Genomic DNA, 26471 nt, shown 5'->3' with positions numbered 1-26471 from the left:
TATGCCATGAAAGATTAGGTGGCATGTGCAGATGTGTGCGCTCCTGGGGTTGTTCCAGATTAACTGTAGATGTCAATATGAATTTTTTTTATTAAAATGTGGTAAGCCCAAGTTTGCTACTTACCCAGGTTGCCTATGTTTTCAGACAATAGATTATTGCAAGATAAACTAATGTAGTATACGACTCCTTTGTGACAAATGGGTATGCCTTTTTCATTTACAGTGCAGGAAGCCATAACAGAAGATAATTTGAGTGTATATAAACAGAGTAAGCCACTTCTTTTTATAGATAGGGGTGTGTGTGTGTTTATTAATATATTTCACGCTAGAGTAAGAGTACATCCTTAGGCTGTTGTGAAGTAGTGTGTGTGTGGATGCTCGTTCATGTGACAAAATCCTGCAGCACTCTTACTGTGGTTGAAATTCCTTTTGGCTTTCTTCAAAAATTAAACTTGTTTCTATGCAAAGGTCTAATACAGTTTAGCTAATTCATTTTAAATGTTAGTTTATCAAAGCTTCCCCAAGTGTCTTGACATAGATTAGTTGTAACTTATGGCTTTTGAAAAATTGTGGCTACTTTATAGTCTCTTCATTCTAATTTATATTTTCTGGTACACTTGAAGATATAAATATCTTAAGTATGAAGGAGTAATTTCTCAATTCTTTATTTTTGTTATAGAGCATTTTTCTGGTAACATTTTGAAAAGAATCAAGTGATTTCTGTGGCTTCTGTCTGTATTTCCACATTGTTAGACTTGTTTGTCACTTCGGTAACAGGACATATAATGATAATTACCTGAGTTCTTAAACGTTTTTTGGTCTTCATTTACGTTTGGTAGAGGTGTTTACAAACATTCAGAAATTTACTAGCCTCGACATAGTGCATGACCTGCTGGCAGAATAGCACAGCGAAATATTTCTTACGGGGATTGTGTTATACAAACAATATTTCAAGTGTATGACATTTGTTGCAGCTTCATCAAAACAGCTACATCTAGACCTGTAGACAATTGAATGTCTCTTGATTTACAGTAATGTAATCTTAGGGGACAGCTGTTACTTTTAAAATATGTACGTATAATACCTTTCCTAGCCCCTGGAAAAAGGTGAAAATGGTGTTTTCTCCTTACTGGAAAAGGTCCTAGAAAAGGTTTTTTTTCTTGTTGTTGATTGATCTCTCTTTACCCTTTTTAGAGGGCTGGATAATATTTCTTCAAGTTGAGCTCCTATTTTGTGGATGTTTGTGAAGATAGTTGCTTATCAGTGGCATCTGCAGATAGTTTCTTACATACACCCACTACTATATTAGCTTCTGGAGCAAGCCAGATTCCTGAAGATGGAGCACTTAATTTGCCTGATTCTTCGGTGCTCATTAGAAATTCTTCTGCCATTTTGTAATATAGATTTTATTTTAATTTGCCATTTGGCTTATGAGTATTAATCCTGGAAATAGAAACTGGAAAACTTGAAACACTGTCAAAGCCAGGACTTAAAATATTGCAAAAGTTGTGCAAAAATACCATTATATAAATTTCAAATTCACATATTTGAATAACTTCTTAAAGGAAAGTTTTATTACATTATTGAGAATTCCTTATTTTATTCTTACTTTTGGGTTAACCAGTGTACTCTTTCATTTCAGAATGTATGAAAACATGTCCACAATGGTGTATCTAAAGGAAGAGAAGTTGGAGAAGCTTACTCAAGATGAAATCATTGCCAAAACTAAGCAAGTTATTAATGGACTAGAGGCACTGAAGAATGAACACAATTCAATTTTACAGAGCTTACTTGAAACACTGAAATGTTTGAAGAAAGATGATGAAACTAATCTGGTTGAAGAAAAATCAAACATGATTCGAAAGTCACTGGAGATGTTGGAACTTGGACTTAGTGAAGCACAGGTAAGACTGGAGTAGAAATACAACATTTCAGCCTTTGACTGAGATTTTGATATAAAAAATAAGTGAAAGCTCATTATTTGGCCTCTAATTGGAAACTTCAAACACAGATCAGTGTTTAAGGACTTATATTTACATTATTAAATATTAAAAATGAGTTGAGACATTTACGTTATTATCATATGTTAAGGAGGAAGACTGCTGTAATTAAACAGAAGTAAATACTAGCTGTTTTACTATGTTTCAAATGTTATGTTATGCATTCAGTATTAAAGCACTGAAGCCCATAAGAGAGCTCCTCTTGACTCCAGTGAGACATTTACTGCTTTCTGGTTAGACTTTTTCACAGCATTAGTCACATAATGCTTGAGAAGTTCAAGAATTAGGCATTATCAGCATTTTAACTCTAGGTCACACGCAAATGCAGGAATTTGCTCAAGGTTAGGAGACGCGAACTTTGAGCTCTGCTATAATCTTAAATTCATGTTTTTATTTCCTTGATTTCTGAGATCCTTTATTCTAGCTCATGATGCTGCTGGTGCTTAAGAATCTCAAATGTTTATTGAGCTTTTTACGAAAACAAAAGTGAATTTAAATGTATTTCAAAAGTTTAAGAATTGAGTACAGAGCCTGGAAAAACTTTCACTGATCTTTCAAAGAGAAAGAATGAATATATGCTACCCGTCATGGAAATGTGAAATTAAAACAACCCAATTCCTGGTCATCGTGGTATGGACTGTCACATTTCAGTGCATACGAGCTTTGATCCCTTGTGTAGGATGGAAAAACTTAAAAGATAAATGGAATAGAATTGCGACAGTTGGATTTCCTTTTATACATATATATTTGCAGAAGATCTGTGAGTGAATGAGCATCTTTTCTCTCCTAAATTTGACATATTGGGACTTTGAAAAGCTAGTTTTGATTCTTGCCTCTATCAGATTAAGTAGCTTCAGTTTCAAATGTTATTGCCTTGTCTGCCAACCTGGTGTCTCATGAGCTGTGGTGGCTTAGGATCCAAAAAGTCTACGTGTATTGCTTTTGTTAGGAAAGCAATTATACTTCCAACGACTACTGTCAGGCCTGAAAAGCCCACAGTGTTCCTGCATGCTTTGGGATGTCACAGTGTGATCTCTCATGTCATTTGCTGTATTTAAATTAGGATATGGAAATATTTTCATGGATATTTGAATGATATGTAGATATGATGAGGCAAGTGTTACTATCATGAAGGTGAAAGTGACTTTGCTGAGCAAGTAAGTAATTGAACTTTGTTTTCAGGTAACTCTAGAGTAAGTTTATGAGAGGTTTTAGTTTGCCATTGTAGTTTATACTATTTGAGTATTTGAGTATATTGACCATACTATGACAACTTCCCTAAACATATTTTCTGATGCTAAGTAATTTAAATTATTAACAGTTTTGAATACATAAAAAGATAGGTGTTGAAGTCTAGAGATTTGGGCTGGCATTACAAATTTATCCATGAAGTTTTATCTTACCTTTATAGAAAAAGTAGTTTATAAAGACCTGGTATACTTTTTGGAAATGTGAAATTTCAGTTAAAAATACATATGCTTTAATAGAACATTCAGTTTAAAAAAGGTAATTATGTTTAAAATAAGCATGAAATTGAGGGATGAAATACTGAGAACTCAGGGATTTCAAACTCTTCTAGATATTATCTGTGATAATTTTTGTTACCACCAGTGACCCATGCTTATAGGGTGTACTTTCTAAGACTGCTGTCAGCTGTTCTACAGGTATCAAAGGGAGATTAACGTAAACAGTGAAGGCAGAATATCTTATATATGTAGTATTTGGCTTTCACTTAAGCTCCTTTTTCATGTAACATTGTTTAACATTTAAAAAAAAAATCCAAGGAGATTGTTTTTATGGCCATTCTATTTTTGTCCTTAATGTGGCTGTTCAGACACATCGGCTGTCTGCACACTCGAATTCGTGGTATGTATACGTAAAGTGATTAAATAAATTGAGTTCAGTTCCATGTTTAGATTTAAGTAGTATAACTGTCTCTTTGAAGTATTATTGTTATGCTGAGGAGTTGATCCTTATAAGCTGCAAACCTGCGTATGAATCCTTCTCTGTCTGAAAATTGCTGAAATAGAACTATGGTTTAGTTCTTACAGGGAAGGTTATCTTTGTAATTCTCATAAGTTAAAAATATATTTATTCAGTTCTTCTTAATAGAACAAAGGTTTCTATTTCAGTAATCTAAATTCTAGTTTATCTTTTTAATACATGTTAATATAGCATGTAATATTTAAGGCATTCTAAAACAATTTAGCTTCAAACAGTAGCTGCATCATGAAAAGCAGTCACTAATAAAGAATTCCTCCAGGATAATTCTGACTGAACAAATGGTAAATATGTTCAAGTAGAGGGAAGGTGAACATCAAATAGGTATATTAAAAAGCAAAATTTAAACCTTTACCAGATTTCACAGCTGACATAGGTTCTACGTATAAAAAGCCTTTAGTGTCAAATACAGCACTGCATTTAGAGGACATATGTCATGTGATGTCTTCTGCTTTTTAGGTAATGATGGCATTGTCAAATCATTTAAATGCAGTGGAATCAGAGAAGCAGAAACTGCGTGCTCAGGTTCGCCGGTTATGCCAAGAAAATCAGTGGCTACGGGATGAACTGGCCAATACACAACAGAAACTACAGAAAAGTGAGCAATCTGTGGCTCAGCTGGAGGAAGAAAAGAAACATCTAGAATTCATGAATCAATTAAAAAAATACGATGATGATATCTCACCATCAGTAAGTAGCTGTAGAGTAAAAAGCAGCTTATGTTTAGATGTGTGTTGTAAGATGCTTAGTTGCCAAGAAATGTAAGGTGCAAGTTTTTTATTTGTATGTGTATGTACTTACATAAATTTGTCTCTAACATAAAAATAACTGTTACTAAAATGCTTACCTTATACCAGTGTCACAGTTCACAGAAAGAATCTGACAGATTAACTTCTTTTTATTTATTAGTTTACTTATATTTTACTGCATATAGATCATAATAAAATAGATATGAGGGTGAAAAATTGCTGAATAGTTATTTAGTGTCATATTAGCTTAAAAATGTGAAGAACTGAACTTGAAGCCAAAAATTTGTTTTTGTGTTTCCTTTGCCCTTCAGTGGCAGTGTAAACTATAGCAGGTTGTAAGCGTATACAGGACTTGGCTTATTTTGACTGCAGGAAAAATACTTAATCTTGGTCTAGTGAAAGCAGTGTCTAGCCTCAGTATCTGTTGAGAATGTACACTAGGATAAGAGGTCTTTGAATCTGCTTTCTTGACCCTTTGCCAAACATTGTGATCATCTGCACGTTTTTAGTTGCTACTTACCATTGTGTTAATAACATATATTCTTAATTTTGGAGAGAAAATGGATACGATTTTAATTTACAGAAATGATTTACTACTTAAATACTTCTAACTTGTTTACTCTTCATGTTATCTTTTTATTTTGTTTTCTTAAATTAGATGGTATTGCAGAGAAAGATCTCATTGGGTATGTTCTGACCTTCTCAGTCGTGTCTTGGAAAGAACACTTTTTCATAACCAAGTATCTCAGTAACATAATGAGGGAAAATGCATGCATTTTAGTCGTGCTGAACCAACTCCTGGATCAAATCCTTTCTAACATAGTATGAGTTCTTTTAGTCAGCTGCATGCAGAACGCTTCAGTGCTGTTTCAAGAGCTGGTATTTGAAGTTGAAAACTGCCAGTGAAGCCTGTTTAGTACTGTTACAGAACTTCGTTTAAGGAGAAGAGAAGGGTCAGGAGGAGGGAATTTTGGGATTTTGATGTGCTAAATGTGGAACTATAATCTTTAGATGGCCTAAATAGCACCATTACTTGACTTGGACTGAAAATTTGAAATTTAATTGGTAGAAAGGGACTAAGTAAGCAAAACATCTTTATAATTTCACCAGTCATGTAAATAGTCTCTGTTAACAGTCTTTTTGAAAACACTTGCATGTATATACTTGCTTAGAGCTTAGAAACAGCACACTTAAAATTTTAAACTTCCCATGTGAGATCCAGCCTGTGATCTGCTGTTTTTGCAGAGAACCCACTTTTCCACCGTAGAGCGTGTGTGCGAACAGCAGCAATTGCCTTTTTTTAATCTGTGGAAAAAGGTGTTGGATGAACATATGGGGGGGAAAAAAGGATGTGTTCTGATCTTCGGTTTTCTACTTACTAAGATTAATATTTCTGACAACTTCAGCTATTTATATTGTGTAGGCTCCAAATATAGGAAACAGGACTGAGAGTTCCTCTGTTTCTTTACTTCACATGATTGTGGGATTTGGAATGATCTTTGAATGTTTAAAATTTATATATATTGATGAATTGTGCTGAGATTAATATGATGTGGGAAGGTGAATATTGGAGTTGAACTTCCTTCCAGGTGTTTTTACTTTTTGAACCTTATGAATCACAATTGCAAAATGTATTATAAGTGTAGAAATTGAGTACTCAGAAATTGAGGTGAAGGAATTAAAGTTGCTGGTGCAATTTTATTCTCCTTTGGGAGGTGAATCTCCATATTCCACTCCCCCTTGCATCAATAACTGTGTATATGACCTCAGAAGTACTGTGGACAATTGTGTATTCAGTAGAGCTCACTCTTCACTGGGTATGTTCTGTAGGTATAATGTCTTTGTAAGAATAGCAAATGTGTTCTTGTGTGCTTAAATTGAGACTGAAATCTAGGAGACCTGATTTCTATTCTTGGCTTTGCTGAAGGTGTCCTGTATTTTGTTGGGACAGAATATGTAAATACATTTGAACATAAGACCCTCAATGAACTTCTATGAGAAATGTTATTCTTGGTACTTCCTATGTTCTGACTGTGGGGTTTTCCTTTAACATTTCCAGTTAGAGAAACTGTCCCTTGATATAGAACTCATATTGTTTAAGCCTCAGATTTAATAGTGTAACAATTTGTTTGGTTTTGGGGGTGTTTTATAGGAAGACAAAGATACGGATTCCACCAAAGAGCCTTTGGATGACTTATTTCCCAATGATGAAGATGATCAGGGACAAGGAAGTAAGTACACTTCAAATTACATTGTTAGCGTATTACAGTGTTAGTGCATTTCTGCAACACAGAAGCTACAAATGCTCTTCAAAAAATGAATAATCCATGCGTAATGTACTAATGGCTAGAGCAGCATGGTGATTGCCTCTTGCCCTGCTAGAAGAGGGAAACAGGAAAACTAGCCATGATGGTCGATATAGGACTCAAGACTAGATCTTTGAAGAAAGTTTGCTAGCTCTTGTAAAGTTCTTGGAACTCTTTTCAGTACAAAATTCATTCCACAGTCTTTCCTGCGGGTCCCAGAATGGAAAAGGGTTGTTTCAAGCAACCGAGGCAGGTTCTGAAACATTGAAGCTGCTTATTGGTCTGCCCAGATAGTGAATTCACTTAATGGCCTTTCTGATTTAACATTTTGGGGCAGGTTTCAGTGTGAAATCGTTCTCATATAATCCTTTGTCTTGCTAGGAATGTCTTCCTTTAGTTCATTACTCATTCTAGAAGCATTGTCTTCAAGTCAGAAGGATTGGTGAATATGGATATAGTAAAGTTTGAGTTATCAATCTTGTAGCATGGTTGAAGGAAGCCATTGATAGGCCTTGTTTAATTAATTTCTGTGCTTTTCTTATGAGTGTAAAGCTGATATTATACAATGTGTTGATGTTGTAATGTATATGCAGTATGGTTCTTAGCTGATAAATGGCTAAGCAAAAATGCCTGAGGGGCCCCTCCTTGGTAATCAGTAGTGTTGAATTTCCTTTTTGGACACGCATAAGATGTAGTCTTGATAGCTTGGTAGTGAAGACCAGCAATAGAAAGAAGACTTGAAGAGGTTAGAATAGGTTAATGTTGATCATGAACCCCATCCTGAGCTCATCCTGGCTTCCCAAGAATTTTGTGGTGGGAAAGTTGAATGGCAGAGCTGTCTCTACAGTGATATAGTCTATATACCTGATTTCACTCTACAAAAGAGAAGGGTGTCACTTCAGTAATTTCTTTAACCTCCAGAAAAAATACACATTTAAGTGCTTTGGGAGGCAGTGATTGTGGGCATAGGTTTGGAATTGTGTGATTCCACTGACATAAGGCTCCCACTTGCTGTGAGTGTGTTTTTCGCTTAATAGAAAAGAGAGAAGAAATTCAGGCTCACCACTGGAGCTCTTGTACTGTGTGTTGGCTAGAATTTAATGAAACTGAGCAATTTAGGTGCTGCAGGAAAAAAATGTGGCTAAACCTGAGGATCAGTAAGTAAAATCAAAAGGTTGATACTGGCTTTGATCACTGCCTTTTCTAAGTGTTATTCATCGCATCCGAAATGTTTTAATCCTTTGTGACAACCCTGTGTATTTCTTGGAAGGTATGGCAAACGAAAGGAAACAACAAAAAAACCAACCAAACAAACAAAAAAAAAGGCATACATTTGCAGAAGGAAAGGAAAAAGAACAGATCAGTTCTACTTTTCTGCAGGTGTTTGTCTTCTCTGTCTTAGAGTTCCTTTCCATAGGTAATCTTGGATATTTGTAAGTGTAAAATTATGATGTGAGATTTGTTAATAGTTTGTTGAGCTGGAATAGGTTCCTACTTTCTTCATCTGTTTTTACATTTGGCCCTTTAAGCTAATAGAAGTGTGAAATATTAATAGTGTCTTTATTCATTCAGCAAGGATAGAATATGAAGAAAAAACTGTCATCTTTTCACTGTTACTGTTCGAGAGAGTGTAACTGTTGCGAAGTGTATTTGAATACTAATGCCTGGTATTGAGGAAATTTAGCAGTTCTCTTTCTGTGTCATTGAACAGTAACGTTAGATATTTTCCAATTATGCTGATCTTCTTAAACAACTTAAAATCTTGTGTATTTCTTCTAGTTCAGCAACAGCATAGCAGTGCAGCTGCTGCTGCCCAGCAAGGTGGCTATGAAATTCCAGCAAGATTAAGGACCCTTCATAATCTTGTTATCCAGTATGCTTCCCAAGGTAGATACGAGGTTGCTGTACCGCTTTGTAAACAAGCTCTTGAAGATCTGGAGAAGACTTCAGGTCATGATCATCCTGATGTTGCCACTATGTTGAACATACTTGCTTTGGTGTACAGGTTTGTATTCTGACATGGATGTATATCAGTTATATAAAACAGTTAATATTTGGCTATAACCTGTTAACGTTCAGACTAACATTTTTTGATTGTTTTATTACATTGTCACTTTTTTTTTTTTTAAAGCCTTGAGAGGGTCTGATGGTATTTGTCTCCTTACACTAAAATTCAAACATGTTGTTGAATTTTTGCCTCTGCTTTTGTTTTGAGAAGGAGACTGCTTTTGAAACTGCTTCTCTACTCTTTTTCTACTGAGGGGGCATGTAGGTTACCCACTTCCAGAAAATCTGGAGATGTAAATTGGACAGCAGTGTGGAGGTAGTACAGTTCCAGTCCTCCAGCAAACTACTCTACATGTTCATCAGTCAGAAAGCAAAAAACTGAAGCCTATAACTGTATTCTGAGTTTTTCTTCTCTGTACTGGAATGTTTAGGCCAGTACTGAAGCCAACCCTTATTTTTTTTATGACTTTCTGAATCCCCAGTATTAATTACGACTTTTTAAAATTTAGGGACCAGAACAAATACAAAGATGCAGCAAACCTCCTGAATGATGCCTTGGCTATCCGTGAGAAGACTTTGGGCAAAGATCATCCAGCGGTTTGTATACATGCAATGTCATATTTTTAGTTGCATTTTTCACTGAATTTTTTTCAATTCATTCTAATATTAAACTCAACAGGAAAGTTTTTAAGACCTGGCGTATCTCTAAACAGTACAGGTAGGAGGCCACAATGTAACATATTTCATTTTGTCTTAAATATTTAACATGCTTTTTGAGCATTGTATTTGATTCTGTTTCACCACAAATGACTTGCACTTGATTTTGGATCAGATTGCATGGATTTTCTATGGGAAATGAATGTGAAGAAATATTTTAATTTGCTCACTCAAATCAGTTTATTAAACTCAGATTAAAGGTGTATGTCTGATTTGTTTTACTCTTGATTTTAAATGAGGTGTAATTCAAATCAAGCTTTTTGTACTCAATGTTTAGAATTAATGTGATATCTCACTTCATGTGGGTTGAAGTGGGTCAAATCTGAGTATAGATTTGAGAAGTAACTTTGAGAGAAGAAAGTAAAAAGAAAATGTATATGCTTTATGATATTTGAACAAATGAAGTAAAAGTATTCCATTCCTTTTTTCATGCTTTGTTTACATATGTATACATTCAATATATGTATATATTTTTTCCTTCACTTGCTTGCTTCAAGAGGACTGCCTTGTGCATGGAAGACTTAAGAAACATCAGTGCATTGCAGATGTATTCATTTGTCAGGTTTTTGTCTCAGCAGGTTTCAGTGTAATTAATATTTCTCTGCTGTTGGCAGGTGGCAGCAACTCTAAACAACCTTGCAGTGCTTTATGGTAAACGCGGAAAGTACAAGGAAGCTGAACCTTTGTGTAAGCGAGCTCTGGAAATCAGAGAAAAGGTATGAGGAAAAATACAGCACCTTTGTATGGATAATATTTTTGGTGGAATGTTTTTGCATAGGATGTGTGTGTGCAGTGGCTGCGTGTGTGGTGGGTGAGTGTGGTGTATTTTGGTTGGGTAGATCTATCAGAGCAACCATAGAGTTAGCAATGGCGTAGTAGTTGGTAATATCTGAAGTACAAAACAATTAAATTCCCATACTCTTACAGAGATTTTTGAGAACTCTGGGTATATTCTAAATTCTGAAGCCTGTAATAAATCTACTTCTCTATCTTTTTTGATTTTTCCATTCACAGTTAGATAATCTTTGTTTTGACAAGATCACTGGAATAAAAAAGAAACATCATTAGAAATTTTGAAGTTGATTATTCTAGCTACGTGGATATTTGTTCCAGTCCGTGTGATTGAATATTTGTATTTCAAGCTTTTCCATATATGTTGTACATAATGTAAATATATTGCTTAAATTATTCTTGTTTTGAATTGTTCTGCAACATTATTGAAATCAATTACAAATTAACAATTTGCATACTTTTTATATGCAAGGTTTGCTTTCATCATCCTCATATTGAAATTGAGGAGAATGAAAACGTAGAGGGTATAACATGATTCATTTTGAAACCCTGATATGATGACTGGAGTATCTTTTAATATGAAATATTTCATTTTCAGGTCTTGGGGAAAGATCACCCTGATGTCGCCAAGCAATTAAATAACCTGGCTTTACTGTGCCAGAACCAGGGTAAATATGAAGAGGTAGAATACTACTATCAGAGGGCACTGGAGATTTACCAAACTAAGCTGGGACCAGATGATCCAAATGTTGCAAAAACGAAGAATAACCTGGTAAGATACTATTAAAGTAAATCTAAGAAAAAGTACACTTTTTTTCTGATGGATTGAAGTGTATGTACTTTTGTTCAACATTTATTGTATTTATTGTTTATCAAACGAAATAAAACAGTGTGCTGATATCTTTCTTTGGCGGGGGGGTATTTTGTTTTTAGGCATCCTGCTATCTAAAACAGGGCAAATTTAAGCAAGCAGAAACTTTATACAAAGAGATTCTTACTCGTGCTCATGAACGGGAATTTGGTTCTGTAGATGGTAAGAAACTTAGTCCCTGGAATGAATGTATGTTTCATTTTTGTAATAGTTCTGAAAATCTGTAGGAGACTAATTGTATCCTGATTAAAGTTGTCTGCTTGAGGCAGATCTAAAAGGTGAAATTATGGATGCATTAAAGTACTGCAAAACTCATCATAGGAAAGCATTTAAATGCAGCAATAACATTTAATTCAAAATGAGGGATTTTCTTACATGTAGGGTACTTATTAAGTTTATATTTTATGGATTGCATTTCTGGCTCATTTATTTTATGCCTAAGAGAAATTCGAAATTTGGTTTTCTTGTAGAGGCAGAAAAATGTTTGTCATTTTTCAGTTGCAGGAATAAATCCCTACAGGATTCTTGATGACATAATAGATACATTGTTGAAATGATCCACTGCGTCATCCCTTAATACAACTAAAGCATGGGGAAAAAGCCCTTAAATTGTTAATTGCACTATATATTGAAGTCAAATGCATTTCATCAACTGTAAAACATAGTGAAGAATTTTCACTGCACTGCATGACAGTAGTGTATGCACCATTTAGTAAATGTCAAAACAGTCATTATGATAAAAGAAATAAATGTATGTTTGCTAACAAATAACTAGGCACATGACAAATTGATGGCAGTATATCCTGCATCAAAGCTTCTAAGAAGTAACTCTGTTTCAAACTTCAGATAAGAAAAGACAGTGTTGTAAAACTACTAAAGATGAGGAGTATATTTTATTTATATGCTACTTTCTTCTGTCTTATGGACAGTAACTTTTTTTGGTGGTAGTAGCATTGTAGGTCTGTGGTTCTCAGCTGTATTTTAGAAGGATGAAAAAGAGTGAATGTTTTGCAGATTTATAGTATAAAATATTTTCTTCTGTGTTTCATCAGATGAAAATAAACCTATTTGGATGCATGCTGAAGAAAGGGAAGAATGCAAAGTAAGGCCATTGTAGTAAAACTTTTTGGGAGCTTTTACTATTTAAGTTGCAGATTAGTTATTTTTCCTTGTTACTTTTGTTTTAGGGAAAGCAAAAAGATGGCACATCTTTTGGAGAATATGGTGGCTGGTACAAAGCTTGCAAAGTTGATAGGTAAGTATTTTCTTTACAGGATTTTGACTACATGGCAACCACAATATCCAGAAATGCAAGGTTAAAGCAGCATATTTAAAAGTTAAGCCAAACTAACAAGTGGCTTAATGGCTACAAAACCTACAGTATTAGAAATTTAGGCCCAAGACTGGCTTTCAGGAAGCCAATAGTAGTTTCCAAGTCCTGAGGCTGCTTTTAATCTAGGCCTGTTAGATCTAGTGGGTGACATAAGAATTCGCCACATCTATTCTGTTCTTGACAATCCTTCACATGAAGGAACAGGTCACCTTTCATTTTTTTTTTAAATTGTTGTTTGGCATATGCCCTGTTCCCCACGTTGCTTTAGCAAAACCTCTAGAGAAGGCCAGAAGCTGAAAGACGTTAAAAGGAGACCGTGCAAATAGCTTAGCCAAGAGTTTCTAGTTGGCACAAGAAACAAAGTTAAACTGCCACACTTCTGCATTGTTAGAGTTCTGTGAGCTTGAAGAATGTTGTTCTGTTTGAATGAAAATGTGTACCTTAAAACAGAGGCAGGGAAACAAGTGCTTCTGTTTGCATCATGCTTGGCAAAACATCTCTTGTACATTTTAGTTTTGTTCCTTAACTGCTTTTCTTTATATGCAGGTGGTACAATGGCAGAAAAAACCCTGCACCTAGCACTGACCCCATTTAGTGAGGGTTTTTTTTCTTTAGTGTTTGTATTCTTATATTTAACAAGCAACAGAAGCTTTGTATTGTTGAAATCTGCCCTTTTTTCCCCATCCTGAACTCTGGGTGCTGTACATTTTGTTGATTTGCTTTTTATGTACCAGCCCATTCTAATGCATGAGGAAATCTTTTCTCAGTTGTTGCTGGAGAAAAACTTTAAGCAATAATATTGTGACTGAGCTAATTCTCAATGTGTCATTGAATCAAATATGGCTTGTTGGAATGTGAGACTTTGTTAATGGAATGTGCTATTTTTTTCCTTTATTTCATTGTTTAAATCTGGTTTGAATGCATAGAAACTGAAAGTAGTTACTAAGTAGAGGCTGATGAAAGGAATTGTTAATTTGTTTTGTGACTAATGCTACAGTAACAGTCACTGTTTGAACTGACAGGCGTATCTTCTGGAAACTTCGTGATCATTCAGCTTGACACACTCAGATTGAGCTAAATTTTCACCTCTGGAGACTGTATCTGAAAAACACAAGGGTGTAACACTCCAGTGTTCTGTTGAGTGGCTCTAGAGGCTAGTTACTAACATTTGGTTTCAGGGCTGTTGACTAATTGTAGTGTGAGCTGTTAATGCGCTTTGAAAAAGGTTAACAGGTTTTTTGTGTATCTTGTGCTAGTATAGTATATTTCAGAAGAGAATTATATAATAATAAAGATCATGATGATGAATATTACATTCATTAAAGTTTTTATTGGTTTGTAAGTTGAGAAGAATTTAATGTGTGTGTATGTATACTTCTTTTTAATAGTCCAACAGTAACAACTACCCTAAAGAACCTTGGGGCACTTTATAGACGGCAAGGCAAATTTGAAGCTGCTGAAACGTTAGAAGAGGCAGCAATGAGATCTCGTAAACAGGCAAGTATGAAAATTCCCCTTAATGGTATTTCTGCTTGTGATCATCCAGATTTTGAACTTAATTTTGTTTATTATGCATGTATGATGCTCTTAGTTGTACAGTATCGGGTGTTCTTTTTTTCTTTTTCTTTCTTTTTTTTTTTTTTTTTTTTAAACGTATGTTCTGAGTTGCACAGAACCAGGTTATTTTATCAAAAAAACCCTTAAATTTCAGTCTGAGCTGTTAATAAAATGATACCATCTTTACCCTTGCAAACTGGTTAATTGCTAGGGCAATGGCACCAAGTACTTAGGGCATGAATCAACGTGGGAGTGAAATTATGTGCAAAATAGAAGAGCAGAAAATGCTGTCTCAGCCAGCAGTCCTCAACTGAGTATATGTCCTGGGAGAGCTACTGTAGCTAAGGGAAAATAGAGAGCTTCTGTTGATTAAACCCATTTTGCCAGTAATACTGTCAGTAAAGTCTGAGATAAGGAGCTGTCTTACAGGTGTTCTGGTTTTGCATATGACTGATTGCAGCTAGTGTAGGTTACTTGATTCTACCCCCAGAAGAACATCAGAAACTTATCAGTTGCTGTTTCTGTTTCGCAAACTAATGTGATACATGTTACTGTGTGAGGGGAGCTATGCTAATTCTTTTAATGTGGAGGAGTCCTGTGCTGTCTCTGCGCTCTCAAATCTATGTTTTCAAGTAACCTTTTCTCACTGTCTTAGAAGGTAGGAAAAAGATTTCCTTCTTACCTTTTTGGATGCTTTGATATATGATGTCTTGTATCCAAGAACATGAGATTAGACAGCGAACGAGGCTGATCAGTCAGTTTAAAATGGAAAGCAAAAGAAAAAAATGTAAATGAATTAAAAAACAAGACTTGTAAAGTTCAATTTCTACTTTATTTTTTTCTGTTTCTTTGGGGGGGGGGTAGTTTTTAAGAAGTGGCTTAATGTTTCCAGGTAAAATTCTAATCGTAAATTGAAGTAAGCAGGTCTAGAATGGGCCTACAGAAAATGATGGACCATATCTTTATAGATAATGATTATTTTATTAATTTTTAGTGATACAGAGTTGTATTTTAAAGAATGATTCTGTGGCATTTTTTGCTAGTGTAGAAGCAGGCTCCCAAAAAAGGGGCAGAGCAAAAATTACTGGCAGACCTCATGTTCTTCCAGTGAACTCAACAGCAGTTCTTTTTTGATATGTAAGGTGTTATCAATTCTTTCCTCCGTAAAAAGTGAAAGAAAACTAGCAAGTGCTTGCCAAATAAAAGGAATGAAACCATTAAGACAAAAGCATGAAGCTGGTCGGAAAACTTTTCAGCAAGGAAAATTCAAGGTGGGGGCAGGAGGAGAGAGTAGTTGATACAGTCACTTTTTTTTTTTTTCTTTTAACTGAGGAATATTGTCACCTACTTTTTTCTGAAAGTTCACTTTTGATGTGTCTGTCATCCAAATGTGTTTTGACAGTAAGAAATGTGCATTACATCTTAAAATCTTTTCTTTGGTTCTTAGTGTTATCACTACACAGTATAATTTTTAATAAGGATAAATACAACTAGGATAAATTGGCATAATCGTAATGACAAGACTGGTAGAAAGCTCGCTAGTAGTTATGTTCATCTACTTCTAAAAAAAAAAAACCTTTACAAATTTAAAGTTTTGCTGTGAAGCTTGAAACTGATTATTTGGAATTCAGGATGGGAGGATCTTGCTCTCAGGGAAGTTTCTTTGAATCTCTGTTAAATTGGGCATCTTTTGGCTTGTCGGTAACTTTTGAAAAATTGTTCCTTGTTCTGTGAAGCCTGCTGGAGGCTTGCTGCTGCTACTTCATTTTTATTAAGCATGCCTCAGCTTTGGCATAATACACCACCAATACTATTATACCATAGTATGTCACATTACACAAAGAGCTAGATTTGGACATGTTGGGATCAGTGCTGTCTTATTAGCGGTGTTTGATACTACCTCTCTGCTCTAAGTGATTAAAAGACAAACAGGGTTAATGCACGTCCACTTTTGAGCTAAAAGCAAAGAGGTACTGCTGTTTCTAAGTTTGGAAAAGCATCAGTCCTCCACAGCCCTGTTCTCCTTTGCGCATGTTTTGTTTGCTTTAGCTACTGGGATATGTATGCTAGATTTTTACAGACTAGTGGAGTTCTTTCCTGGTTTGCTTGACTCTGCCCTGAAAGTTGAAGGGCAAAGCTCTTTTCCTCATCTCTTGGGCTTTTTAACATGTAAGGTAAATGAGAGATGATAGCTTTGGAACAGAGCCTAGAGTCCATATGTGGTATTTCTCCTCTTAAGTGTTGATTTGAAATACCTGTTATGCTTTTCATGATCTATACTGCTAAAGGGACTGGGAATAAAGTTTTTCTGAGTTTACATTTCTTTACTCTCTGAGTTCGAGCCACTTTTCTGCCCTATATGCCCCTGAGGAAGTGAAAATACAGGACTGTTACGTGTTAGTTTGTGCTTCCTTTTGTATAGAATTCCATTAGCTAAGGCTGTTCTGCTCTTCAGTTAGTGGAAAGTAGCTCTATGGGATCTAAGAACCCAGTTTCTCCATGTCACTAAAACAACAGCCTTCATTCTTATTCATGTAGTTGCTTTACGTTTAGATGTGTGTGTGTCAAATGTATATTCCTGTTCTGCTTTTAGAACTGCCAGCAGTTTGCAACCAAATCAGTAGTACTCTAGTTGTTTATTCCTGGTACACTGTGGTGCTTATGTAAGCTAACAAAGTACACTACATCCTCTTTTACTGATTGATCACTGTGAAGAATAATGGTCTGTTCATATTAACAAGTTACTTCTTGCCAAGATGGGTCATTCTGAGCAGGTGATTCTAAGTCTCAATTACTGACCAGGGCAAGTTTAATTTGATGGAATTTGGGTTTTCTTCCTCTTTATATTTTCTCAAATGTGCAATTACACATGCATGAAAACTATTTGAAAATGTAATAATGTAGGAAGTACCAGCATTAAAGTATCTGTGTGAGTTTTAGTTTCTGTAGTCTTTTTACATTGTGGTAGACTTTCTGTATTTATACTACAGACCAGCTTTTGCATTTGCTGCTAAAGTTGCACAGTGAAAGATGCAGAATATTTTCTTACGCTTAAAGCACTGAGTTGGAATCTGTTCCTGTCAGCAAATGTCACTTATGATGTGTTTTATTATTAAAATGTGCACAAGGAAAATGAACAAAGGATAAACATGATATGAGCTTTGTTATTTTCCAGTTATTTCTAGTTTTTGTGTTAATGATTTTGCCTTTATTTTTATTGCAAGGTTTTCATTTAAGGTATTTTAGCAGTGTAAGATATTTAAAGGATTATTTGGTAATTGATCAACATTCTTTAACAGAAGTGGGCATATTGTATTGACTGTATATCTAGTCTGTTCTGTTCAGCCTACTTTCTACTCGATTTCCTTCTGAAAGATAAATTATGTTACTATGCTGTGTCATGTGTCAGTATTTTCTGAATTTCAGTTTCAGAACTGAAACACAGCTGTGAATAAATGATTAGGTATTCAGACACCTGCAGTTTTCCTTACGAAGGTGGGTAAATATTACACCATTTGATAGGTGGAAAACTGAAACTTGCATTGCCACTTGGTGATCTAAAAATTGCTCACCTATTAAGCTGGTGGCCAAAGGGCTTCAGGTAAGTGACATGCACATCATGAGGCTTTGGCAAGTGACAGAACTAGGAAAAGAATGCCAATATGCTGAATTCTGAAGCTTCTGAACTGTCTGTTCCCTTCATGCTGCATTGATGCCTGTGGTGTGCAAAGGGCAGTTCACTTTGCCTGTGCTTTGAAAGTAGAGTCAGGGTGATGGAGTTAACATGTTTGATCAACTGTGCCAATACAGTTATTGTGTATATGTTGTAGATCAAGATACAGTTTGCAATAAAATAAACCATTTTCCCATTTTACTTGATTCTCAGGGTCTTGACAATGTTCATAAACAGAGAGTTGCTGAAGTGCTGAATGACCCTGAGAGCATAGAGAAAAGGCGCAGCCGAGAAAGCCTCAATGTCGATGTGGTAAAGTACGAGAGTGGTCCTGATGGAGGCGAGGAAGTGAGTATGAGCGTAGAATGGAATGGGGTAAGTACAGTACACAGTTGAAGAAAATAGGCTAGATAAATTATCACCATAACAAACATGGTTGTCCATTCACCAGCCTATTGTTTCTTCAGTAGTTTCCTGTTTGATCTACTTTATATTTTGTAATTTTATGGCACAATTAAGAAATAAAGATGATTATCATCCTTTTCATAAGATCTTGTAAAAATATATATATTTTTAAATTTTAGAACATCCTTTCTGTTGTTGTCCTAAATGGTAAAATTTCTTCAAGAATTCTGAGCAGTGGTATTTAACTCTGATATGTTTAATGCTGATTGAGTGTCCTGGTTATGGTCTGGTGTATAATTGCTTATCACTGGTTTCTTTTCACTGGTAGAAATATTCTGGCAATTAACTTACTTTTGCTTTTGTCCTTTTGATGTCATGTTTGCCCACAGTTTAAATGTTTCTTTAAAAATGCTGCAGTTGCATCTGTTGGAATAGCAAAGAACACTTGCTATGGAGATGCATTAATATGTTTGGAATTATTTTAGACTGATCGATTTGATTTACTTTAAAACCACAATCTGCTCACCCAACTTGCTAGAGGAAACAACATATCTTTTCAAGCTGATCTACAGTCTATTTTAGTATGCAGTGCCATTACATAGCAACATGATAGTAAATTCACATTTCCGAAGTGAAATATTAATACCACTTTCCTGCATTAAAACTTGACTAGAGTCAGAGCTTATTCCCATTTGTGATCGCTGGCTTCAATGTATAGCATTGACTGTCATAAAGTAAAAACACACATATAATATGATCAAATGTGCATTTTTCTACCCATTATTTTACCTTATTTGAAAGACAGCGCAAGCTTTCAGTTGTTGATCTGGTTTATTTAGTTGTTTGCTTTTGTCACCAGCTTTCCAATGCTTTATCCCATTGCTGGCAATGGGATATATGTTGCACTGTAAACTAACTCTCAGCTGTAGTTCTGCTTAAAGTATTCTTCTAGATTATAAAAATGGTATATTTGCCTGCTTTTGCTCTTTGGGAGGGGAAGTAGCCTACTTTGCAGTACAGAGTGTTTCATTTCTGATACAATAGCTATTATTATTTTAGCCACTTGTGACAAAGTTTAGAATTCCAAAGAAATCCTTGATAAAACTTACACTGGTCAGTTTTAATGGAGAATGTTCTTTCCATCTTTGCTTTTGTCTCTTTATAATTGTTTTCTTGGCATTGGTGTTCTCAGTGCCAAGACAGTCAATCAGCATGTATTGTGAATAATACTGCATCATTAATAAACCCGAAGTAAGGTTGGATAACTCCTTTTTATTCTAATTTTGCCCATTCAGCGTTAGAACTGTGTACTGTACTCCTCCCTTTATTTCTGCTGTACTTTGCATGACTGTATGTTCTAAATGGATAAAACTTTTCGTTATTGACATTAATTAAACAAGCATGCAGGTTTTGGATTGAAAACGCCTTCTGGAAAAACAATAGACAGTATTTCTAGGTCAATATTCGAATGAAACTCAGTGATAAAATTGGTCTGAAAAACTAAATTTTGACCTCTTAAGGCAATCTGACCCATCATTTTTAAAGAGTATGTTAAAGTGGCATTCCTTTATTCTGGTTTTCAAGATTTACAGTTAATGTATTTTTTTTCCCTTTAGAGAAGTTATTTTGTATTACATGTTCTACATAAAGTGGGCAACTCTCTCTCCCTCCACCCCGCTAGTGATTCTATCTCGGTGCTGTTCTTCCCTGTACTTATATGGTGTAGATCTACCCTCTTGTGTTTCCTCCAGACAAAATATTCTGATTCACAAAGTATAATAGAACTTTTATCAGGCAGTTTCTTCTGTCTGCAAAGCCCGAAGAACGGCCTGCCTTTTCCACTTAAATTCTGAAGTGCTGAAGCTGACTGATGATCTTGGCTGTCAGAGAGAATAGGTAGAGTATGTAGAACAACAAAATTCCTTGAAAAATTTTTGCTGGAAGAGCATATTGTAATTAAGTGACTTCTGTGTGTACCGTAATCCCTGCAAGCACTGTGCACTTTGCAATGTCTTACACTCTTACAAGAGAACTAAAATACTTGTTGAGGTAGATCTATCATTAAGTAGTAAAATGGACACTCTAATTGAGGCTGTGTAGTGCCTGTTTACGTGTTTCTTATAAAGTCCGTCCCTTAAAGTTAACAGAATATGCTTCCAAATGCAAAGAAATACTTTGTCTTAAAAATTGAAATTTGAAAGTTAGAAATTTGGAAAATTGCCCTTGTAAATATTTTAGATTATCATTTTTTATATAAAAACATGAAAGGGGATAAAAATCTCAAGGTGAAAAACGATGGGTATATGTAACTGGTGGGTTTTTTGCAGCCAGTTTGAAGACAGTTACAAAAACTACTTCATATGAACAGGCTTATGTGGATGTAATGTTTGTAGGGTGAGGAAATATCTCATATTATGCTAAACCATATGCTTGAAACAGAGAAGCTTTTGGGCATACAAGTCTATTTTTTGGGGTGAAATAAAAGCAACAAATTTCAGTACCGTATAACAGCTGAGAAGAGTTGCTGTTTGTTTAATTAAAAGTGTCAGACAGCTGGAGAGGCAATATAGTTGGTAGCTACAGAGTAAAGGAGGTGATGATGGTGAGGAGGGGCTAGGGAGGGTAGCAAGGTGATTCTCATTCCCTGAATGAAATAACAATTGAAAATTATAAAATGCCATTAAAATGCACATCTCATTTTATGAGGGGTGTACACTAGACTTAGGAATTTTATTTTATCATTTTATTATTATTATTTTTTACCTAAACTCATGCTTTGAAGATGTTTTGTAAATCATGCAGTCAGTGTTTAACTTGGAAGTCTGGTACTTTTGTTTCAGATTTGAAGACAAAGTGCCCAAAGATTATCTGCTTTTTCTGAATGTGCTAGTTAGCATAATAAAAGTCATAATCAATACCTACCAAATGTCTCTTGCCTGTGTTCATTGGACCATTTTGACTACAACAGTACCACCTGTTTAAGACCATAAGGAATAATTAGACTTTTTAGTGAAGTAATAATTAGAATTTAGACTTCAATTTAATGCAGTTTCATTCTTCAAAATGTAAACAACGTATGCAATTTAGTTTGAAACATAAATACCCTTTGGTTAGATTTTCATCTTCAAGTCACTAGTAGCAAGGCATTTTGCCAGTTCAAAAAATTTTAATTACTGTTCATTCCAATTGCTTTGGTTAAAGGCTCTGAAAACAGAAGTCTTAGAGAATCAGTAATGATCTCTGTACTTACCCTGAGAAGGGAAAGTTTGTAAATTGAACCACAGCTGATTTCTGCAAGTGGCTTCTTTCAGATGCCTGACTACACTGAGGAAAGTAGAAGAGCTTCCATATGGATTTTATATATATTTTTATGTATATGCATATATGTGTGTGTGTGTTTTAAAAAATAGTCATGAGACTAAATTGACAGTTGCATGGATATTATTTCCTTAAAGGAATGAACAGAATTTTGTCTGGAGGTTAGGAGAAGACCTTGTTCTTTTTACAGTTTTTGTTAGAGAAAAATTTCTGACAGAAGTTAAAGCTGAAATGAATGCACCTTGCTCTGTTTCTTTCTTCTCTTTTTGTATTTATTTTATTTTATTTTTTTACTTTTGTGTTAGGGTCATCTGAAAAAAAAAATCCTTTCCCCATTTACAAAATGTATTTGTATTATTAAAGCTCTCCCTTGTAAAAAATGTTTTGTATTTTGTAGAAATTCTAATTTAAAAAATGCACAGCATCTTTCATGCCTTTTTGTATGTTGCATATTAGTGGAACAGGCTAAACTATATAAACATACACATTATGGTAATTGTAATAGCCTGCACTTTGTATTTAAGTGCAGTCCAAATACTTGTTCTGTAAAAATGCTTTGAACATGACCTAGAAATACTGTAAACATAATTGTTCAAAATTGAAAACTGTTGAATTTTTCCCAACAGTTTCATTCAGTTTTTCTCTCTCCATTTCTGTCTGACAGGCCTAGATGCCTTTTGTGATTCTTATACTGTCTCCTGCATGACGGGCGTGCACCATCTTCAAGCTTTAACTTCTCTCTTCAGTACTGACTGCTGTGTTTTAGCAAATCCCTTAAGATCCTTGTCAGAGCTACACTTCCTTGTAAACTGGCCATTTCCTTCAGTGCTGGTGTCTTTTTTTTGGTTTTCTATTTCTGTACATGTGTAGCTTTGCCAGATATGTATCTAGTCATACAAAATGTTACTACAACCATATGCTGTGTAATACATAGGTTAAAAAGTAACAATGAACTTTATAAGTAGCTGTTCACTACAGGGAAAAAAAAGGTAGTTAGAAGTATCACACAAGGTATTATTGAAATGGCATGATGGTGATCTTTACAGGAGAAAAAAAACAAAACAAAAAATATAAACATAAGGCATGTTCTTCAAGTGCTTTAAAATGTATTTAGAGACCTACTATGTGGTTAACATCAATATGGAACTCTGGATGTCTTCACTTATGATTATTCTAAAGTAGCATTGCTGTTTAGTCTTTGTGAGAAATTTTGGCAATTATGCTTTTCTCTACTAATCTTGGTGTTCAGTGATTTGTGTATTTGTCTTTCTAACTTCTAATAAACTCACTCCAACTCAGGCGTCTGTCTCTGTCTGCTTAGTAGCACTTTACTTTCTCCTTTTACAATTCTTCCTTTCATAATCACCTGGGATTTCTTTAAGTAGCAAGTGGTCACTTCTAATCTTACTAAACTGTTTTTAAGAGTAAAAAATTGTTTAAATACATTTGTGATTAGCTGGAAATTTCTTTGATCAGTACAGCAGTGTAAAACATGAATGCACTGTACAAAAAAAGTCGTTTCGTCATGTTTTACATTTACTTTGAGTGGTGAAAGGTAAAATGGTAAAAGGGATTTAACCATATGTTTTTCTGATCAGAAAACGTTTTGTTTAAAAATTTTAGGATTAAACAAACATGTTTGCAAATAATGCAGATGTTTAGCCAAAATAAAACAGTTTTGTTCTTAGACTCTGATGGAATTTTTGCTTGGGGCTCGTACTCTGTTAAGCTTGGTGCACTCATAAGAAAGGTAACATGGTGATGGTGAACCATTTAACATACTGTGGGCTTTTTTTAATTATGAATTATGGCTTGAGCACGCCTTCACATTTCTGAAATCTTTGCAACAGTTTCACAGAAGCAATGGTTTTGTTAAAATAGTAGTAATCTCCTTGGTAAAGTTACATCTATGTGGTATTTTTGTGTTTAGGTAATTGTGCCAAATCTATATTAATAGTAGTAAAAAATATTTTGATCAGCTAAATATTTTTCAGCCAGGCTTGGGGGAGGGCAACAAACTCTTGCAGTTTCACATTTCTTCAATTTTTTTCAGGATGGCACTGGATCTTTAAAACGCAGTGGTTCCTTTAGCAAACTTCGTGCTTCCATTAGACGCAGCAGTGAGAAGCTGGTTAGAAAGCTGAAGGGCGGAAGTTCACGAGACAGTGAACCAAAGAACCCGGGGTAATTATCTGTTCTTGGCTGTACTGGTTTGCTCTCGTTCTTTGCCCCTACTGTAGCCTAGCGCGATACCTGGGCGGTGTTTTCTTCTCTGCTGAGCTATCTGTGTACGTGATATAGAATCCTATTAAACAAGGAGTTTCACTTCTTAAAGAAAAATAGAAAATAACTTCTTAACCGTAGGATGGAAGTTCTTTAACATCTGAGGAATTATACTTGCTTTTAAGAATCAACTCAGTTTTTACCAGCATGTTTTTCTTCTTACTGCTCTAGCCATTTTGAGAATAAAGAAGGTCTCGTAGTATTGATAGATGTGACAGAATGACAAAATTCTCCTTTTCACACAGGAGTAAAACATGATAAATGTTGCTTGTACTTGCAATAAAAGTTTGAACACAGTAAACCCTAACCTTCTTGATGTAGCTTAATAATTTGCATGGTGCTGTAAGCAACATGCAGATGTAAGCAAAAGAGGTTTACTGACTTGAGCCCTTCTTGTATTATAATACTGGAAAACCCAGATTTCATAGAACAGAGGAAAACATTGAAAAGCTTCAAACTGGTTGTGTGTGCTTAGTAATATTTTGGCTGCTGAAGTCAGTGGCAAAAATTCTACTTTTAATGAGTCAGACTTCTTACCCTGTCCTATTCACCATGTGATTATGGATTTGAATGTAGGTCATATTGCTAACAAGTGGAAAAAAAAAAACCGAAACAAAACTCATCATTTATTGGTTGCTTTAGACAAGTTGAAATATTAAACTGTGGTACTCTTTCAGAATTTCACTTGATTTTTTTGGCAGCATAACCGCTATCGTTTTTGCTGTTTCTTTTTTTCCTCATTGTGGAAAACTGGAACTCATTTAGTGGACAAGAAGCTGTTTAACGATATGAATTTGAACTTACGTTTTAAAACAATTAAATTAGAGAACTTGGATTAACTTCTAATGGAGTGAATGGATCTCACAGTAAAAAAAGTCATACAGTATAATGGATCATACAGTAAAAAAATGATGATGATGATGGTAACATCTGAGACAATGATATGGAGGCAGGTTCTCAGTGTATTTTGTTAGCACTCCAGTGAAGTTTTACCTTACTGTTTTTTATGTGGCTGTAAAATGTCATGTACAGCCATAATATGTATAAATATTTGTGATTATTCTTCAGGCTTTCCAACTCTCTTCCTCACATACCTGTTTCAACTCTAGTCTGATCTGATTTTTTAAACTCTTAGGTAAAAGTTCACTCTTTTCTGCCAGAGACATGTTGAATGGACTGAATCAAATTCAAGGTCAAAACTCACTTTGCATTTATTGGTATATAATTAGAAACTACCTCTGAGATGATATATTGGGAATAAGCTGTGAAGAAAATATAACCAGAAGTAAGAAGTATGAAAATGTAGAATATTTTTGGGAAAACAAGCAAATGCAAGCCAAAAGGAAACAAAAGGAATTTTCTTCTTCTAGTTTTAAGTATTAGAATTTTATACCTTGTTTTTCTGATTTATTCAGTTCTGTCTAGATGTCATACATCATAGTTCAAGTGTATATTCTTGCAGAAATGTATGCATATACTGATAGCTGATAGCTAATCCACCTTTTTGTGAGATGTAGAAGGTTTTTTTTTGGGGGGGGGGGGTGGTCCTAAAAGCCAGGACTATTATATAGGGCTGTTTTTTTTGCAGGTCAAGTAACTACATGATTGTAGATCTAGAAAACTATGCTTGCATATAATTGAAGACATTTGGCTTTGCAGAGTCCTGTAAAACTGCTCTGGTTGTTTATTGTCTGTACTTCTGTAGTGTTACTTGAACAGTATAGACTTAATTTACCCACATTAATTATATTGTGGCATCTGTATCACTAGATAATGATACTTATTCAAATGAAGATATTAATGTGAAACAAATGTGAACAGATACCAGTATCATTCTTGCTCTCTATTATTGATAAAAAGTTATTGTGGGTTTTTTGAGTGACTAACCGGAGGTAAATTCAGTAGTTACTTTGATAAAAATTCTTTGTAACTCATTAGCTTCTTCTCAAAAGTAATTATTTTACATGTTATTGTAGTTCTCAAAGGATAGTTCATTCTTAAAACTTGCAACAAGAGGGTTGTATTGGCAGGCTTTTATGTAGATATATGTTTGGAGTGTACAAGACTAAATATTACAATCTCTGCTTTCATAAGATATAAAACTTTATTAATTCTAAATTCTATTTGTGTAGCAGTTAATAGAAACAACTAATATTCCCGGTATTAAACATTTACTTTGCAACCCATGAAGGAGTAGTTTATAGTTTGTACATAATGATATTTTGTACCTGCTGATATTTTGAGAAGTAATTTTGATTTAATTTTCTGAAGAAACTTGCTAAATGAATTAGGATTTTATCTGCTTCTGAGTTGAATAAAAAAGAGGGAGTATTCAGTTTTTATTATGCAAACCTTTGATTTTAGTGTGTTTAAAAAGCTGAATACTGCAGTACCAACATAGCACGCACAGAAATCATTTTTGCTATCAAGTCAACTAGTCTAGCAGAAGAGTTGAGTGC

The 26471-nt window shown here is 34.8% G+C and overlaps 1 protein-coding gene across 5 annotated transcripts in view; it reads left to right on the top strand.

The window, feature by feature from the left end:
* The window catches only part of KLC1 (kinesin light chain 1), a 51737-nt gene that overhangs the window by 16414 nt on the left and 8852 nt on the right, over window positions 1-26471 (top strand). For 2 of the 5 annotated variants that reach the window (XM_026111343.2, XM_064512024.1), the window contains exons 2-14: window positions 1643-1904; window positions 4461-4691; window positions 6903-6981; window positions 8836-9061; window positions 9573-9660; window positions 10395-10496; window positions 11171-11344; window positions 11506-11605; window positions 12496-12545; window positions 12631-12698; window positions 14165-14273; window positions 18220-18354; window positions 23783-23913. In XM_026111343.2, the coding sequence (XP_025967128.1) occupies window positions 1644-1904; window positions 4461-4691; window positions 6903-6981; window positions 8836-9061; window positions 9573-9660; window positions 10395-10496; window positions 11171-11344; window positions 11506-11605; window positions 12496-12545; window positions 12631-12698; window positions 14165-14273; window positions 18220-18354; window positions 23783-23913 (1754 nt within the window). In that variant the 5' untranslated portion in view covers window position 1643. Of the gene's footprint in view, window positions 1-1642; window positions 1905-4460; window positions 4692-6902; window positions 6982-8835; window positions 9062-9572; window positions 9661-10394; window positions 10497-11170; window positions 11345-11505; window positions 11606-12495; window positions 12546-12630; window positions 12699-14164; window positions 14274-18219; window positions 18382-22393; window positions 23028-23782; window positions 23914-26471 lie in introns of those variants that run through there. The other 3 variants (XM_026111342.2, XM_026111344.2, XM_026111345.2) reach the window with 2 other exon arrangements.

This window comes from Dromaius novaehollandiae, chromosome 5 (assembly GCF_036370855.1).
Source record: "Dromaius novaehollandiae isolate bDroNov1 chromosome 5, bDroNov1.hap1, whole genome shotgun sequence".
Taxonomy (NCBI): domain Eukaryota; kingdom Metazoa; phylum Chordata; class Aves; order Casuariiformes; family Dromaiidae; genus Dromaius; species Dromaius novaehollandiae.
Note: the sequence above shows the minus strand (reverse complement) of the source record. Positions and strands in the feature narration are given on the sequence as shown.